The sequence below is a fragment of the Lactuca saligna genome, chromosome 4 (assembly GCF_052625555.1).
Source record: "Lactuca saligna cultivar CGN05327 chromosome 4, ASM5262555v1, whole genome shotgun sequence".
Lineage (NCBI taxonomy): Eukaryota > Viridiplantae > Streptophyta > Magnoliopsida > Asterales > Asteraceae > Lactuca > Lactuca saligna.
The window spans coordinates 64,009,398-64,026,241 of record NC_136420.1 but is presented as its reverse complement, the minus strand read 5'-3'; the positions used below and the strand labels follow the sequence as shown (position 1 = coordinate 64,026,241).

The 16,844-nt window shown below is 34.3% G+C and overlaps 3 protein-coding genes across 3 annotated transcripts; all 3 read left to right on the top strand.

Annotated features, from left to right (window-relative positions):
- Positions 1 to 789: 789 nt before the first annotated feature.
- Positions 790 to 3,515, top strand: LOC145042018 (uncharacterized). The gene is made up of 10 exons (XM_078990308.1): positions 790 to 1,356; positions 1,570 to 1,648; positions 1,754 to 1,848; positions 1,982 to 2,086; positions 2,208 to 2,287; positions 2,381 to 2,471; positions 2,545 to 2,652; positions 2,741 to 2,827; positions 2,904 to 2,972; positions 3,107 to 3,515. The coding sequence occupies exons 1-10, from the start codon at positions 1,102 to 1,104 to the stop codon at positions 3,257 to 3,259; spliced, it is 1,122 nt and encodes a 373-aa protein (XP_078846434.1). The 5' UTR covers positions 790 to 1,101; the 3' UTR covers positions 3,260 to 3,515.
- A 2,705-nt stretch (positions 3,516 to 6,220) lies between these two features.
- On the top strand, positions 6,221 to 7,493 carry LOC145042017 (nudix hydrolase 15, mitochondrial-like). The gene is made up of 4 exons (XM_078990307.1): positions 6,221 to 6,495; positions 6,577 to 6,719; positions 6,853 to 6,972; positions 7,083 to 7,493. The coding sequence occupies exons 1-4, from the start codon at positions 6,261 to 6,263 to the stop codon at positions 7,293 to 7,295; spliced, it is 711 nt and encodes a 236-aa protein (XP_078846433.1). The 5' UTR covers positions 6,221 to 6,260; the 3' UTR covers positions 7,296 to 7,493.
- Positions 7,494 to 9,011: 1,518 nt separating this feature from the next.
- On the top strand, positions 9,012 to 10,218 carry LOC145042016 (nudix hydrolase 11-like). Its single transcript, XM_078990306.1, has 4 exons — positions 9,012 to 9,396; positions 9,474 to 9,616; positions 9,686 to 9,805; positions 9,893 to 10,218. The coding sequence occupies exons 1-4, from the start codon at positions 9,165 to 9,167 to the stop codon at positions 10,100 to 10,102; spliced, it is 705 nt and encodes a 234-aa protein (XP_078846432.1). The 5' UTR covers positions 9,012 to 9,164; the 3' UTR covers positions 10,103 to 10,218.
- The last annotated feature ends 6,626 nt before the right edge of the window (positions 10,219 to 16,844 follow it).

The window sequence follows — 16,844 nt, the reverse complement described above, 5'->3', positions numbered from 1 at the left end:
CATAAATCTAAGAAGCTTAGATGGTTAGAATGGTGCTGTAACCCAATCCAAGAAGCTGGCCTGAATTAAAATTCAAATGGGGGGGGGGGGGGTGGGGATGGTTGGGCTCCTGTTCATTCCTTTGGTGTCTTGGTGTATGCCAGGGTGTAGTTTAAGTGTGTGTTTGGTGTGCGTTTTCTTTTTCCTTTTTCCGGGTAGATATCTTATAGGCTTAAAACTATGCCTGGCATTTCTTTCGTGTATTCTTTCTAGTGTGGGTTAATTTAAAATGGGATGTGGGGGTAAGTTGTTATTTGGTGTGTGTTTATCTCTATTCGTGTTTGACTCCTTGTTCCTTTCAACTTACACTTATGTTTTAGCAGTAGTCGCACTCCATATTGCAAGTCATCTTAATTGCTCTCATTGGAGTTGGAGTAATCTCATGTAGGAGATGAGGTTACCTTATTTGCACCTGGAAGATAGTCAAGGAACAAATTGTCCAAAAGAACCTTGTCTCTTGGAGGGGTATTTTTGCTTTGGAAAAAGGTAGCCGATGTCTCAAGCTTCCTAGGCGTAGACTCTGGGCGTAATTCAAGTTTTGATTTACAATGTAACTTCCTAGTTTCAGCTTTAAATTAGTATAGGCTGTCTTATCTGTATCTATGTTCTATTTACTTAACATTTTGTACTGTACTGCCAGTTCCTGCTGGTTCTAATGAATATATACATTATCCTTGCCGTTCAAAAAAAAAATAAAAAATCATGGCCCTTGTAACTTGTAAGCAATTGTTTTATTAAAAGAGATATGCGTGTATGAATCGTTTAAAAGCAAGCTGAGGTGCACGTGGGTGCAAGTTTGCTATATACCACTACAATCACAACCGGGAAGAGGGCCAATTCCACCGTCGGTATCTATATTCGCCGCCACAAAACGCCGTTTCCTCGCCGGAAACCGGCCGCATGTTTGTTTCCCCCACTTCATCTCCTTTATCGTTATTTCCCTCTTATTTATCTGGTTACTTACAATAAAATACACACAAACCTACATATTAATTATACACTCACTCGCGCAAATGGTTAAGTAGAAATTGGGTGAATTATCAATCAATCGATCTGTTCGAGATGGGCGACTCCACTGCCAGGGATGGCGGTGATAATAGCTTGTCGGAGAGAAACGTCGCTGAAGAAGTTTCTAGGCTTGTGGAACAAAGTAAAGAGTTGCAGGAATCAGCGTCGACCTTAATTTCTAGAAATTCACAGGAGGAATCATCGCTACGCCAACGAGCCCTAGCTCTCGATTCAAATATCAAAATGTTAAGAACGTTCATTGGTTCCTCCGTCAAGAAAGGCAATTTAGATTCCAAACATGCAGAAAAAGTAAGCCCACTCAGATTTCAATTTACATGCGCATTTTATTTGTATCAATTTAGGGTAGCAAATAATACATATGTATCAATGTCGAAAATTCAAGTTATCATTGTATAAACAGCGCTTCTTCCATGATCATATAATCATAAAAACCGACGGCTTGCTGGTATCTGTTTCGTTTTTGTGTTTAATGTTCTGATTTTTTCAATTGGGCATTTACAGTTAGCTGAAGAGCTGAGTAGAGCAAGTTTTACATTGGGTGAAGGAGATGCAGCTACATTTCTTCCCTGCAAATCACATGGTACGTTGCTTTTATTAGTTAAAACAAGCTGAGCTTTTTCGCTTCTGGCCTTTTGTGTGTAATAAGTTTTTCCTCCAAACTCTCAGTTTGTTGATTGGGTTACAGGAAGATTTTTGAGGATGCTTCTTGGTCCAATAAATGTTCGTGCTAACAGACAAGATGTTCAATTGAAAGTGAAAGAAGAATACTATAGTTTCAGAGTAAGAAATTCTCTTCCCCTAATTAGATATTGTAGGTATTTCTAGTGTTCTAGTTATTGCTCATAAGCATCATCCTTTTTTTTGTTTGGTTTAATCTTTACACTTATATGATTTTCCATTGAATTATGGGCAGGATAGAACTGCATATCTGTTTCTCTTTTTTCCTTCATTGCTACTGGTGTTAAGGTCATGTCTTTGGGATGGATGTTTCCCTGCTTTACCTGTTCAGATTTACCAGGTACACTTTTATCTCTTCATCCATAATTTTATATTTTGTCAGTGGAAAAGACATTAATGCCCTCTTCATTGAAAATAGCCCTAAAAACGTTACTAAAACATAATGATTATGCCCTTTTCAGGCATGGTTGCTGTTTCTATACACAGGGTTAGCTTTAAGAGAAAATATTTTGAGAGTTAATGGAAGCGATATACGTCCATGGTAATGTTCTATTGTGTGGTTTGAATTTATTATTTATATAATCTAATGAAGTTTTTCAATGCATTATGAATATATAAATGATACGATGTGTAGGTGGATATATCATCACTATTTTGCTATGGCCATGGCACTCATCAGCCTCACTTGGGAGATAGAAAGGCAACCTGATTGTGCCCAAAAGCAGGTTAAAATCTTGTTTTTATACATTTTTGGTAGGAGGACAAAATCGTCATTTGTGTATTCAACATGTTTTGCAGAAAGGTATACAATTGTTTCTGAGATGGGCAATCATGCAAGGTGTAGCAATGCTTCTACAAAACAGATACCAAAGACAGAGACTCTACACACGCATTGCACTTGGGAAGGTGGTGTTATTAAAATAAAAATTTGAGAATATCTATAATTTTTTTTTTATTAAATAAAAATCAATCTAAGTATTTGTTGTGATTGTAGGCTAGAAGAATGGACGTTGTGTGGGGGGAAACTGCTGGAGTAAAAGGTCAATTATGGATATTATTGCCCATACTCTTTGTCTTGCAGGTGATTTATTATTTATTTCCTAATTAATTCTATTTTAATAATGTGGAAATTTAATTATTATTATTTGTGATTACAGGCTTTTGAAGCATATGTAGGTGTGCTATTGCTAAAAACAGCAGTCGTAGGTGTCATTTCTGAATGGCAGGTAAGAATACCTGATTTACATTTCACATGATGCTTTTAAGCAGTACTGAGTGTGGGCCAGCTCAGTTCAGGGGTTGATGGAAGAATAACCTTTTTGCAGAAGCCTGAGAGATTCTTTTTTTTTTTTTTGGGCAGGTTGTTACGTGTGGGATTCTGCTGATAATTATGGCTGTTGGGAATTTTGCAAATACAGTTCAGACTCTTGTACTGAAATCTCGGTTTAAAGCAAAAATGAAGAAAGGTAAAAGTAGGAGTGACTTAACAACATCCACATCCAAGGATGACTGAATGATTCAGAAGAAGAAGATGGTATCAATAAACGGAATGAGGACTCTTTGACAAGTTCCTAAACTATCTGATACTCGGTTTTATTTGGAAATGTGGACTCTTTGGATTTCATAAATGATTAGGTTAGAGCCAGTTTGTTATAGTTTGTACTCAAATTAATAAAACATCTGGTTTGTTTGCACTTCTTATTGCATGTTGCATGCTTTGGCGAATGTACTTTCTTCTTTTTTGTTTATTATATTTATTTTTTCGTTTATATCACTGTATTTGTTATGGTTAACCTTTTTGTGCTTTGAAAAATCTACCAAGTTGTTGTACTATACTTTTGGGCTGCACTTGATTCTCCCCCAATGCCCATTAATTGCAAGCTCCCTTGTTGGAGACAAATCATTAAATGATGCTGAAATCCCTTCTCACTTGCCTCATAAGCTCATGATAGCTTGCCCCTTTGAAGCTAATCAACCATGGCTTTTGAATAGGGGTGGTAATTGGGCCAGGTTGGTGGTTTAGAATAAATCAACCCAACACAACCTATATATGTATTCAAGTTGGCGGGTTGGAAATATCAACCTGTACATAACCCACATCACCCGTTTAATTATACATGTTTGTAGGTTGACAGACCAATTTTGGGTAAGAATGCATAACTTTAAAGAAATGAATCGGGATCAAACATACTGATTGAAGGTGGTAAAATTCACCAGCGATGGTGGGTTGTTGAACGAGGAAGGGAGAGAGACATCCAATGACAACATTATGACGACGGCGTCAAGTATCTGATGAGATGAAGGGGTGAGCCGGGGAGAATGCAACGAAACGAACTGTGAGCTACAAAAGATGTTACTGATTTGAAATTCTCAATTCTAACCTTCTAGTTCTAGGGCGTGCTCCAAGCAAATACCAATTAATCATTAAATATATATTTTTTTAAATCCTATATATTTGGCAGGTTGACCCGTAAACCTAAACACATAACCTACCTATGAAATAGACGGGTTAATGGGTTGAGATATGTGGACAATACATTTTAATTGCGTACTATCTGATACTTTAGTTGTCATGCAATATCGAGCTGCTTTGTTGGATAATGTGAACATCTATTACATGAAAGAAATTGAAGGAAATCGCAATGGGCTTGAGTATTTTTACCCATATAGGGAATATACTTTAGTTTTTACATGTAATAGCAACTCCTTACCTATTATGGCAATGCACTTTCATTTTCTTACAATTAATAGCAATGAACTTGGTTGCTCTGTTTAAGGGAAAAGTAGTTGGAGGAACTGGTGAACATGTTCTTAAAATTTTAATCTTTTGATGGAAATACCCTTTGCTTTTGGTTTAAAATGATGAATACGCCCTTCTTTTTTAAGGTCTCATCCCTTAATAATTTAAGAGGTCTGCACCAAAATTTCAAGCTAAAACATTCAAGTCAATTCCTTTTGCACACCTAATTAGTGGCACTTTTGCATAATAAAAAAAAAAAAAAATCAAATGTCTATTTTATGGAAAAAAATTAATAGAACTAAACATAAATAACTCAAAGCTTATAAGTTTTCTTACATGACAGTTTAAAAATAAGAAACCACCTTCATTTCCTTGATCTCAATCACCATATTAAATTTTAAATATTAGAACCATCCACCCAATGATTATCTCTTTTGCTATTTTTATATAATGTTTACTTATTCTTTATTTCAATTGTATTCTATTCAAACTTATATTTTATTGTACACAATCATGGTTTTATCAGATATCTGAACACAAGCTTATAGGTAAAACTTCTATCTTTGTAAATTTGTATTTTATTTATTTTTATTTATTTATTTATTTTTGCAAATCTTTGATTAGTTATTATAAATTAAATCTATCAATAATGGTTTCCTTTTGTTAAATCTGATTTTCTGCATATTTTTTTTTTTTTTTTTCAAAATCCCATTACACACTATGACATACTCAAATTTTATAATTCTTTTTTCCAAACCACATACTCAAAATTTATAATTCTTTTTACCGAACTGTCATTTCATATTTATTATCAACGTACATAGATATAAGAAAGTAGTGCGTTTTTTTTCTTTAAATATAAAGTCCTTTTTATAACATCTAACTTTAAAAGTCATCCAACCGTAACATTCTTTTTTTTTTTCTTTAAATATAAAGTCCTTTTTACCATCTACAAAAGGGTTTGATATTTCAAAGTGTCATGAGTACAAATCGCAGGAAAGGTATGGGCATCTTAGCAACGCAAGCATGGAAACACTACAATGAAAGGGAATGGTAGAAGGTTTGCCAAAGTTCAAGGTTGAGAAGGGAATTTGCACTGAATGTCTTGGTGGAAAGCAACATATAAATTGTTTTTTTTTTACAGGGATCTTGGAACTCAAAAAAATTATTTTTTATAATTAATAAAATAAATTAACATGATAAAAAAAAAATTATATATTATAGAATTTATAAATTCATAAACAAATTAAACAAGCCGATTTAGTCGCCCGTACTCCAATTTTGGGCGTGTTTGGCACGGAGCTTTTGGAAGCGTTTGAGAGCTTCTAGCTTTTAGCTTTTGACAAAACGCTCTAGTTTAAACAAAAAGCTTCGTTTGGCAGTACGAGCGTTTAGCTTTTAGTTTTAACAAAACGCTCCGATTCTAAAAGCTACTTCATGTAGCTTTTAACAAAACGCTCCGGAGCTTTTGAAATCAATTTCCATAATTACCCTTAAAAATATATTTATATATTTTTTTATTTTTAATAAATTGTCCTTTTATGTAATTTTATATATTTCAAAAGCTTCCAGCTACTTTTACCAAACATTAATATAACAAATAAAACTACAACTTCCCGCTACCAGCTACACACTATCAACTACCCACTACCAGCTAACCGCTACCCGCTTCCAGCTATTTTGACAAACACACCCTTTGACCGGTAACCAATAAATCTTGCCACCAACAGGAACTGAGGACCACTTCTACAGTATTACGTGTTGAATCTTCTTTATGGATTCAGATAATAACTTTACAAGATCACAGAAGCTACTGGACTTGTCTCAACGATTTCGTCAATCGAAGTCTGTTTCCCCAATTTCAGATGACCCCTCGATTGGTCAATCCAACCAATCCAAAAGATCCAAAAACCCCAACCGAGCTGCAGTTCTGATATGCCTGTTCGAGGAAGGAGACGATATCAATGTCATTCTAACTCAACGATCATCGAAACTTTCATCTTACTCTGGTAAAGAAAGTCGTGCACATTAGATGTTTGATTAAATGTCTGAAAGAACTTGACATGAGTCCGTTCTGCTTTATTTTGCAGGGCAAGTATCTTTGCCAGGAGGTAGAACAGACGAAGAGGATACAGATGATATTCGAACCGCATTGAGGGAAGCTGAGGAGGAAATTGGATTGAATCCAGCCCTTGTGGATGTTGTTACTGTTCTTGAACCTTTTGTAACCAAGGTATGTTGTCGTATTCTTGAACAAATTTTAAGCATCATTTATCTAGACAACTTTGATTATTCGAACTTTACAATTCGTCTTCAAGTTGAAACTTGTATATAAAATTGCTTAATTTGATAAAACGGAATTTTAGGGAAATGTTAGTGTGGTTCCAGTGATTGGAATATTATGGGATAAACAAGCATTCAATCCAATTCCAAATGCTGAAGAAGTAGAATCAATATTCTATGCTCCTTTGGAAATGTTTCTCAAGGTTCGTATTCATGCTTTTTTTTCCTCTCTTTAATCTTTCTTTCTGTATGAAAGTGAAAAAGAAACATGGGGTTATTTAAAAAAGTGGGATTTTCATGGATAATGATTCAGAATGAAAATAGAGGAGAAAAAGAGTGGGAATTAGGAGGACACAAATACTTGCTTCACTATTTCTATCACAAAACAAACGACAGCAGGGTGTATGAGATATGGGCTCTAACCGCCGGAATCTTGATAGCTGCCGCCTCCATAGTTTTCCGGCGACCACCTGAATTTCAGCAGAGGATGCCTAAATTCTGGAACAGAAACCACAGCAAATTCTAATGTTAGTGGAATGACACTCCAAAAATGAATAAACATGACATTAGTTGAATGTAAGTATACATTGATCATACGGACTAGAATCATTGTATCCAATGTATTGAAACATACAATGTCGTGAAAATTAAGTTGCAACTTTGTGTAGTTACCAAAGATTAAATTGTAAGTTTATTGTATCAAATTAAATTTTTATGTTTCGTATCTTTAAATGTCACACAATCTTCCAAAGCTGCTAAACTTTTTACACGAGATCTTAGCACCAAAGAATTATCCTATTCTTGATAAATTAAATACATCAATCATTAATATACCCTAGCAAGCATATGGAGTATCTTTGTACAAACATGCTTAGACAGAACCTTTTTAGCTTCCTGAATAATTAATGATCAAAGTAACATAAATCATAACCCGACACTTGAATAGAAAAAACCAATCTCCTTGAGCATTTTATCCAACACTTGCTCCACATTTCTAATTTGGCCACTTCTAGAGGGGGGTGGAACCAAAAAAAAAAAAGAACTATGAGATTATCTGGTAGACAACCATGTAAATACATCAATCATTAATATGAGTATCTCCTTCAACGTTTTCTTTTAATTGGTTTTCTTTTTGTAATGCTAAGGTTAAACGGGATTGGGATTGTTGCCCTGATTCCTGATTTCTTGTTCTGTTCTTGTTTTTATATATATACACTTCTAAAAAACAAAAAAATATACTTTTTAGAAATATAAATACGCATTTTTGATGTTTTTTAGAAGTATAAAAATATTTTTTTGAAGTACACATACTTATTTTTATATATTTAAAAGTATAGACTTATAGTATAAATATGTATTTTTATATTTATAGAATATTAGAAGTATAAATATTTTTTTTTTTTGCATACAAATATGTTTTTGATTGCTATACTTCTAAATACATAAAAATATGTATTTATGTTTTCAAAAACCATATTGATATTTTAAAAAAATTTAAAAATACATATTTATATTTCTAAAAAATTTATCTATACCATAAATTTATAATTGTACTTCTGAAAACGTATTTTACGTATTAAACCATATACATAGGCAAAAAAAATCATATGTACAGAAATAACATTTAAAAAGAATGTAAATATAATGTTTATGCAAGTTTTTTCGTACATGTTTTTTTTTTCCTGCATTAGTACTTATAATATGATAAAAAGAAATTGAGGTAAAAACATAAAAAAAAATATATATATAAATAATTTTATTATGAATTTTATTTAATAACCTTGAAAAACTGTATAATAGATAAAATTAACAAAAATAAATAAAACATAAAAAAATTTATTAAATTTTAGACAATGATAAGCATAAAAATGAATTTAAACATAAAGCCATGTATTTTTATAAACCCTTTTTCTTTTAAGGAAAATCTTATAAAAGCTCAATATTTTCATGAGAATCTTAAAAAACTACTATATTATTTATTTATTTGTACGTTAAAATCCTTATATTTTTTAAAATTATCATTTAAGACATTGAGTTCAGTAAATCATAGATAGTCATAAATACTAGGTAATTGATTTTCAATGATTGTTACAATTCATTAAATTAAAAAAAAAAAAAATTAAAAAATATAAACGTTTAAAAGCATTAAAAAAATAATATAATAATTTTTTAAATCTTTTCATGAAAATAGATTAGGTTTTTCTAAAATCAAAAACCTTAACTAAAATTTTCAGAAAATATAAAACTTTTACATGGTTTTTTTAAGTTAAAATACGTTAGGATCATTTTTCATTGTAACTTTGTCATTGTATTCCAACGTTGACCATTGGCCAAAAAAAACTTGCCACCGAACAGAACCAGAGGATCATTTTCACTATTTGGGTAGATCTTGTTCATGGATTCCAATAATTTTACAAGATCAAAGAAGCTATTGGAGTTGTCACAACGATTTCGTGAAACGAAGTCCGTTTTCAAACTTTCAGTTGACTCCTCAAGCAGTCAATCCAACCAATATGAAAGATTGAAAAAACCCAGCCGAGCTGCAGTTCTGATCTGCCTATTTGAGGAAGGAGATGATATATATGTTATTCTAACCCAACGATCGTCGAAGCTGACGTCTCATTCTGGTAAAGAAATTGGTGCACTTTAGGTGTTTGATGAAATGCCCGAATGAAATGAAGATCGTATTACTTTGTTTTTGCAGGGGAAGTGTCTTTGCCTGGAGGTAGAAGAGACGAAAACGATACCGATGATATTAGAACCGCGTTGAGAGAGGCTGAGGAGGAAATTGGATTGGATCCTGCCCTTGTTGATGTTGTAACTGTTCTTGAACCCTTTGGAAGCAAGGTAAAATTTTTATTCCAATATGAATTTCTTCGAAGCATTAAATTGACTATTTTGATTTATTAATGTCAGGGTAATGTTAGTGTGGTTCCAGTGATTGGAATATTATGGGATAAACAAGCATTCAATCCACTTCCAAATCCTGAAGAAGTAGAATCAATATTCTATGCTCCTTTGGAAATGTTCCTCAAGGTTTGTAATTCATTCCTTTTTCTATTTAAGTCAAAAAGTAGCAGTGATTTGATCTCGAAAATGGAATTTTGAATTTTGGTGATTCAGAATGAAAATAGACGAGAGAAGGAGATAGAACACAGGGGAGAGAAATTCTTGCATCACTATTTCTATCACAAAACGAATGACAGGGTGTATGTGATATGGGCGCTAACAGCCGGAATCTTGATAGATACAGCCTCCCTGGTTTTCCGGCAACCACCGGATTTTCAACCAAGGATGCCTAAATTTTGGAACAGAAACAACAACAAATTATAATATGGGTCCCCAATCGGTGTCAAAAGGAATATACATGTCAGTATTCATTGACATAATGATACAATGTTGTGAGGATAAAATTGTAACTTTGTACTAGTTATCAATGATTAAATTGTAACTTTATTGTATGAATAAATTTTTTGTCATTGGTATGTTTGTTAAGGGAGCTAATATTTCACTGTATTATTTTAGGGAATTTGACTGATTAAAATAATTAAGTATTTTAAATGTTCACATATGGATAATATTGTTTTTTTTTTTGTACTCATTTACCCAATTATCTGTTTTAGCCGGTAACATTGATTTAGTTCGGTTGAAAGCATTACGTGGAATCTTTCGTGGCCATTACACCCCTTTCTCATTTAATTAGGGTTCGTCATCGTCAACTGACACACCTCGATTACCTTCTTCTGTGAGAAATCAATTGATACATCAAATCGACGATTAGGGCTTGGAATTGAAGTCGATTGCTAGCATGGCATCCTCATCTACAGGTATATATGTATCTGTAGATTTTCATTACAATAGATTCTTTTCGCCAAACCCATTGGTGTACTTAGACCCGTAAAAACAAATGTACGTGATGTGGATTTTGAGGGATTTACGTATAAAGAGTTTCTTTTGTAGCTTATGAAATTAACCAATGGAGCCTGTGATAATGTTTACTACTGTATGAGAATGGAAAGCTTGTGTGAGGGTATTAGAAGAATCGACAGTGATGTTGATTATTGGGAGTTTGTGGAAACTGTTTATAGTCTGGAGAGTGATAGTCTTGAGAGTGAGTTAGATGTGTACATTGACCACCAAAATGAACCAATTCTTGATTGGGCTGATAACGAGTTCTTAGCAGATGGTGAAGGGTATGAGTCGGATGAGTTGGATGAAGAGGATGACAAGGATTCTGAAGTTTCAATGACAATGGAATATGAACATGAATGGGATGATGAAGAGGAACATACTTTTGATAAAACTGTTGGAGACCCATTCTTGGACAAACTTTCAGGGCATATTAGTGATGATGATGAAGAGGAAGCAAACAATGGGAAGCTTAAGGATGTTGTGTTCCCTGTCCATAATGAGAATCAAGAATGGGAGTAAATGGTGTCAGTTCTGGGAATGAAGTTTTCTAATCCATTGGAATTGAAGTTGTGTATCACCAACTATGCAGTAAAAAATGGATATGATTTATGGTATGAGAAAACTAATCATGAAAGGTTATTGGTAAAATGTTGTAAAGGTAAGACAAATAAACAGGGTAAAGGTTGTCCCTTTAGGTTGTGGGCAACCTGTATGAGCAATGAAAAATCATTCCAGATTAAATCTCTGAATGATATGCATAATTGTTCAAGAGTGTTCAAATTTGGGTCCATTGTTACCTATAAATGGATAGCAAAGCATTTCATGAATTATATACTTCAGAAACCAAAGATGAGTATAAGGAAGTTGAAAGCTAAAGCCAACAAGAAATTTAATTTGATTGCAAGTGTTGGTCAATGCAGACATGCAAGGAAGTATGCATTTCAGGAGATAGAGGGTACTTTGAAAGAGCATTATGCAAAAACATGGAGCTATGGAGAAGAGATAAGAATGACTAACCCTGGATCAACAGTGAAGATGGATGTAGATGTCATGCTTGATGGAACCACATATTTCTCAAAGTTTTAAGTATGTTTCAAGGGATTGAAGGATGGATGGATTGAAGGTTGTAGGAGGGTAATTAGACTAGATGGTTGCTTCCTAAAGGGCATATGTAGAGGTCAATTGCTCTCTGCTATAGGTAGAGATGCAAATAACCATATATATCCCATTGCTTGGGCTGTTGTATCAATGGAAAGTAAAGAAACATGGAAGTGGTTTATTGGCCTTCTAATTGAGGACCTTGGAATGGGAGTTGGGCATGGACTAACCTTGATATCAGACCAACACAAAGTAATCAATTTCTATTATTTCCATCTTTATTTTAGCTTATGTTATGTTTTTGTTGTTTAAGTTTTGTGTCTATTGCTAACAGGGATTACTTGAGGCTGTGAAGGAAAGGGTCCGAGCAGCAGATCATAGGCAATGTGCTAGGCACATACGTGCTAACTTCATAAAAAGGTTTAAGGGTCAACTGTTTAGAAATCTTTTCTGGTATGCTGCTGCAGCTACTACCCCTGCAAAATTTGAACAACACATGAATGAAATCAAGAAATTAGAGCCACTAGCTTATCACCATTTGATGGAAAGGGACCTTAAAACTTGGAGTAAGGCATTTTTTCAAACCGATAGGGCTTGTGATGCATATGAAAATGGTAAATCTGAGAGTTTCAACTCTGTGATTGAAGTTGCCATGAAGAGACCACTAATCACTATGTTAGAAGAAATTCGAATTTATGTGATGGAGAGGCTTTATAGACAGAAAATTAAGGGGGAATCTTGGGATTTAACCATATGTCCTACCATTAGGCTAAAGTTGTCCAAGCTTAAGGATCTTTAAAGGTAAGTGCTTAAAAATGTTTGTCCTTATATATGTTTGTCTTTTAACATGTGTATATGGACAGGTTTTGGAAAATAATATTATCTGGTTATCAACAGTATGAAGTCAAACTTGTGTATGATGCATATGTTGTGGATATTGGTAGCAGGACATGTGCCTGCAGAACTTGGAAGTTAACAGGTTACCCTTGTGTGCATAGGTATGCTTGCATTGCAAGCCTCAACAGGGATGTAGAAGAGTATGTGTCACCATGGCTTACCACATCAATGTACCTAAACTGTTACATGTATACCATTAACCCACTAAATGGTAGTGACATGTGGCCTCATGTAGACTACATCAGCCCATTGCCCCCGAAAAGGAGAAGGATACCAGGAAGACCATCAACAAAAAGGAAAAGGGATCAGATTGAGAGGGAAAACCAAGGAAAAAAGCATTCAATCACAAAAAGAGGTAGTGTGATGAAATGCAACATATGTAGGGAAAGTGGGCATAATAGAACAACCTGTCCTCAGAAACCAATTGGGGAATCATCAAATGCAAGTTCAAAGAAAAAGAAATCCAAGAAAGCTAGTATGTTTGATATATTTATTTATATATAACTTGTATAACTTAACATATTTGGCATAACTTAACTTTTCAAGTAATGAAAAACAGGTAAAGTGAAGGTTGTATTGGCACATGAAGTTGATATTGACAGTGACAGTGAAGTTGAAATAGAACCTGAAAGTGATGTTGACTCTTTTGATCTTGAATTTGAAGATGATGTGCAACCTGAAGTTGAAGATGGAGTAGAACCTGAAGTCCAATATTGTGACATCCCCAATTTCTCGGCCAGAAAAGACCGATTTGTTTATGCTTTGTTTTATAAATCAGAGTAATCGTTTAAAGAAAACGGTTGCGGAATTTGTTCCCAAAACAAGATATGATAAAAACTTATCAAAACATTTCTCAAAGAGAATGTATTTTCATTAAATAATAAAACCTCGGGATGTCATGTTCCGATACAGACACATAAGCATAAACAGAACATACATTCATTTACTCTAGTGATTTACATCTCCTTTAATCTCTCAGTGCAAAGCAGCTTCGTATCGATACCTGTGATAACAATTAAACTGAGTGGGTCAGGCTTGGGAGCCTGGTGAGCATATAGGGTTTTCAACCCACAATAATATAATTATTATATTCAATCATCAAACAATCAACCCAATTACCCATCCCCATTATATTCTTTTAATCTTCCCTAAAGATATTATCCTAAGGGTCATCTCCTAAATCATATTTACCGCTCATCTCCGTACATCTTATATCCTTATATGCTTGTTCCTAAGAACTTTTCCTAAGGATCATCGCCTACATTGCATAGACAATACTAATTCGGGGATCACTCCCTCAATATATGTCTAGTAAGGGTTAGGGTATCATCGCATGATTACGCAGCCACAACATCGACTGGACTCGTAAATCATAATAAGGGTTAGACTATCATCGCATGAATACGTAGCCACATCGCCTGGACTCGTAATTCATAGTAATGGTTAGTCTATCATCGCATGAATACGTAGCCACAACATTTCCTGGACTCCTAATTCATAGTAAGGGTTAGAGTATCATCGCATGAATACGTAGCCACAACATCGCCTGGACTCGTAATTCATCACCTACAGGTTATGAGACTGCTGGTGTTTCCACGGGGTCATCTAGAATAATCCGTGGTCGCCATCTATACTCTGGTAGATGACTACATCGCCAAATTGCCACATCGCCGGTCAAGGTTATGGTATCTCCTCTCATCTCACATCACCTATTTATCATCACCTATCTATCATCACCTATTTCTCATCACCTAATTATCATCACACATCATCTAATTCATCTACCCATGTTCTACCCAACATATTTGTAGATATAAGATACATATACATATTAACTCATTTAACACCTATATAAAACATCCATTCCACACTCATCTCAAATAAACAACAATATATAAACACATAGCACGTATTTCATAGCAAATACTTAATATTTATGTGTTAAAAGAAAGTGACCACACACTCACACGTATAAACAACAATATATATACACATAGCACGGATTTTATAAAATACTTCATATCTATGTGTAAGATGAAAGTGACTACACACTCACTTGATCAGAAGATGATCGGACAACACTACGACTTGAAGAAGTAGTATTCTTCGGTGAAACAGGGATCACTTCACACACCGGGTTTCTTGCGCGCAGAGCTTCGGCTCGGAAACTCTTTTCTTCTCGGGATCTTCAGGTTTCAGAACTTGCTTCGGGTCTCGGGGTTGATACCGGGGCTTCGGGGGTACTTCTTTGCACGTAAATCGAGGTAATATGGGTGAGAGATGAGAGAATGAGCAACCAAACTCGACTGGCCCTTCAAATCTATTTATAGGGCAAAACTGGCCCTTGCCACGTCGTGGAACTTTTTGCCATGTCGTGGGCTTGATCGTCACTGCATGCGTCATCCCAAGTTGCATCTGGGGGACTCCCATAGGTGTCAGGAGACTTGCCACGTCGTGGTCTCTGACAGTTTTGGGGTTTCGCGCCCCGAACTTCAGAAATTCATAACTTTCGCATACGAACTCCGTTTTCGATGTTTTTTATATCGACGCGAAGGTGAGATTATGCTCTACAACTCTCGTTTAGACTCCATTGGCTAATTTTGACTTTATTTTTAATATATTATAATTATATTACTTATATATTATTTTTAGTAGGCCGGGACAGGAAAACTCTGTTATAAACTCATAACTCCTTCATCTGAACTCCGTTTTCGTCTGTCTTTTTATCGTTGGACTAATATCGATGAGATATTAAATTCTCATTTAGATTGTTTTGGATAAATATCGCTCTAACATAAATTCACTATTTACGTCACGTTGTGTCGTGCCGGTTCTGTCGCGAAATTTCGACAGGTCATAACTTCTTCGTTATAACTCGGATTTTGGCGTTCTTTATATGCACGGAAAACTTGTGACATATACTAAAACTTGGTTAAGATTAATCCTTCTAAATAATCTTCCATAAAAAGTCATTTTTGATGCTTATCGTCTCTAAATTGACTAGCCCTAATCTACGGGCGTTACAAATATGGAGTGCAACATGAAGTTCAAGATGAAGTGCAAGCTGAAGTTGAACCTGAAATTCATCCTGGAGTTCATGATGCTAACTAAGTTGAAGTTCACCATGCAGTTCAAGCTGAAGTTGAACCTAAAGTACAAGTTCAAGTTGAAGATGCTAACCAAATTGTAGTTCAAGATCAAGTGGAAATACCAGCTTTTCAAGTTGTAGTGGGAAAGAGGGCAAGGAAACCTTCAGAAAGAATTACAAAACTGAAGATAAGAAAGATGTGGGAGGGAAAACAGGGAAGTAGTGATGACAATCCGTATGAGTTGGATTAACTTTTGGCTTATTGTACTGTTGTTAATGTTTTTGGCATCTTTGACTGATATCTTTTAACTTTGGAATCGTTTGGCACATCTTTTGAAAACTAGTTGGAATAGCTTAAATGCATGTTTAAGTGTGTAGTGTTTAACTTTTTGCACATCTTTTGGGTGTAATGAATGTTTAACTATGTTATGTAAAACTTTTGACACATCTTTTGAAGTCAATGTTCTCTGGAATGTTTATAATGTATTACCATCTTTTGCTCATCTTTTTAATACCATTTGTATTGTTTATAATTTGTTACCATCTTTTAGAATATTAACTGTAATCACAATTCCATTACATTGTTTGAACAATTCCATTCCAATGATTCACAATAACATTACAAGTTTTGTACATTACCATTCCAATGATTCAATTCCAATGATTCAATTCCATTACAATGTTTATTACTATCGTTTTTACTACCAAGTTTAATAACAATTCCATTACAATGTACATAATTTAGTCATACTACATCATAATACATAATTTAAAACAATTCCATTCCAATGATAGAATATAACATTTTTCATTGAAAACATCACAAAAGCATACATAATTTAGTCATACTACATCATAATACATAATTTAAAACAACATTTTGACATACAAGAGAAACAAGAAAATTAATGCAAGTCTATGGGTAAACAATTTCCAATTGACTTTGTCAAGTTTTTGTTTACTCCTGTTCTTCTCTTCTTCAATCTTCATCCTGCATATGTTGATTTCATTCTCCAAGGTACAAATTTTCAAGGTAAGATTGCAACTTTCTTCTGCTTTCATCCTGTAATGCCCTCTTCC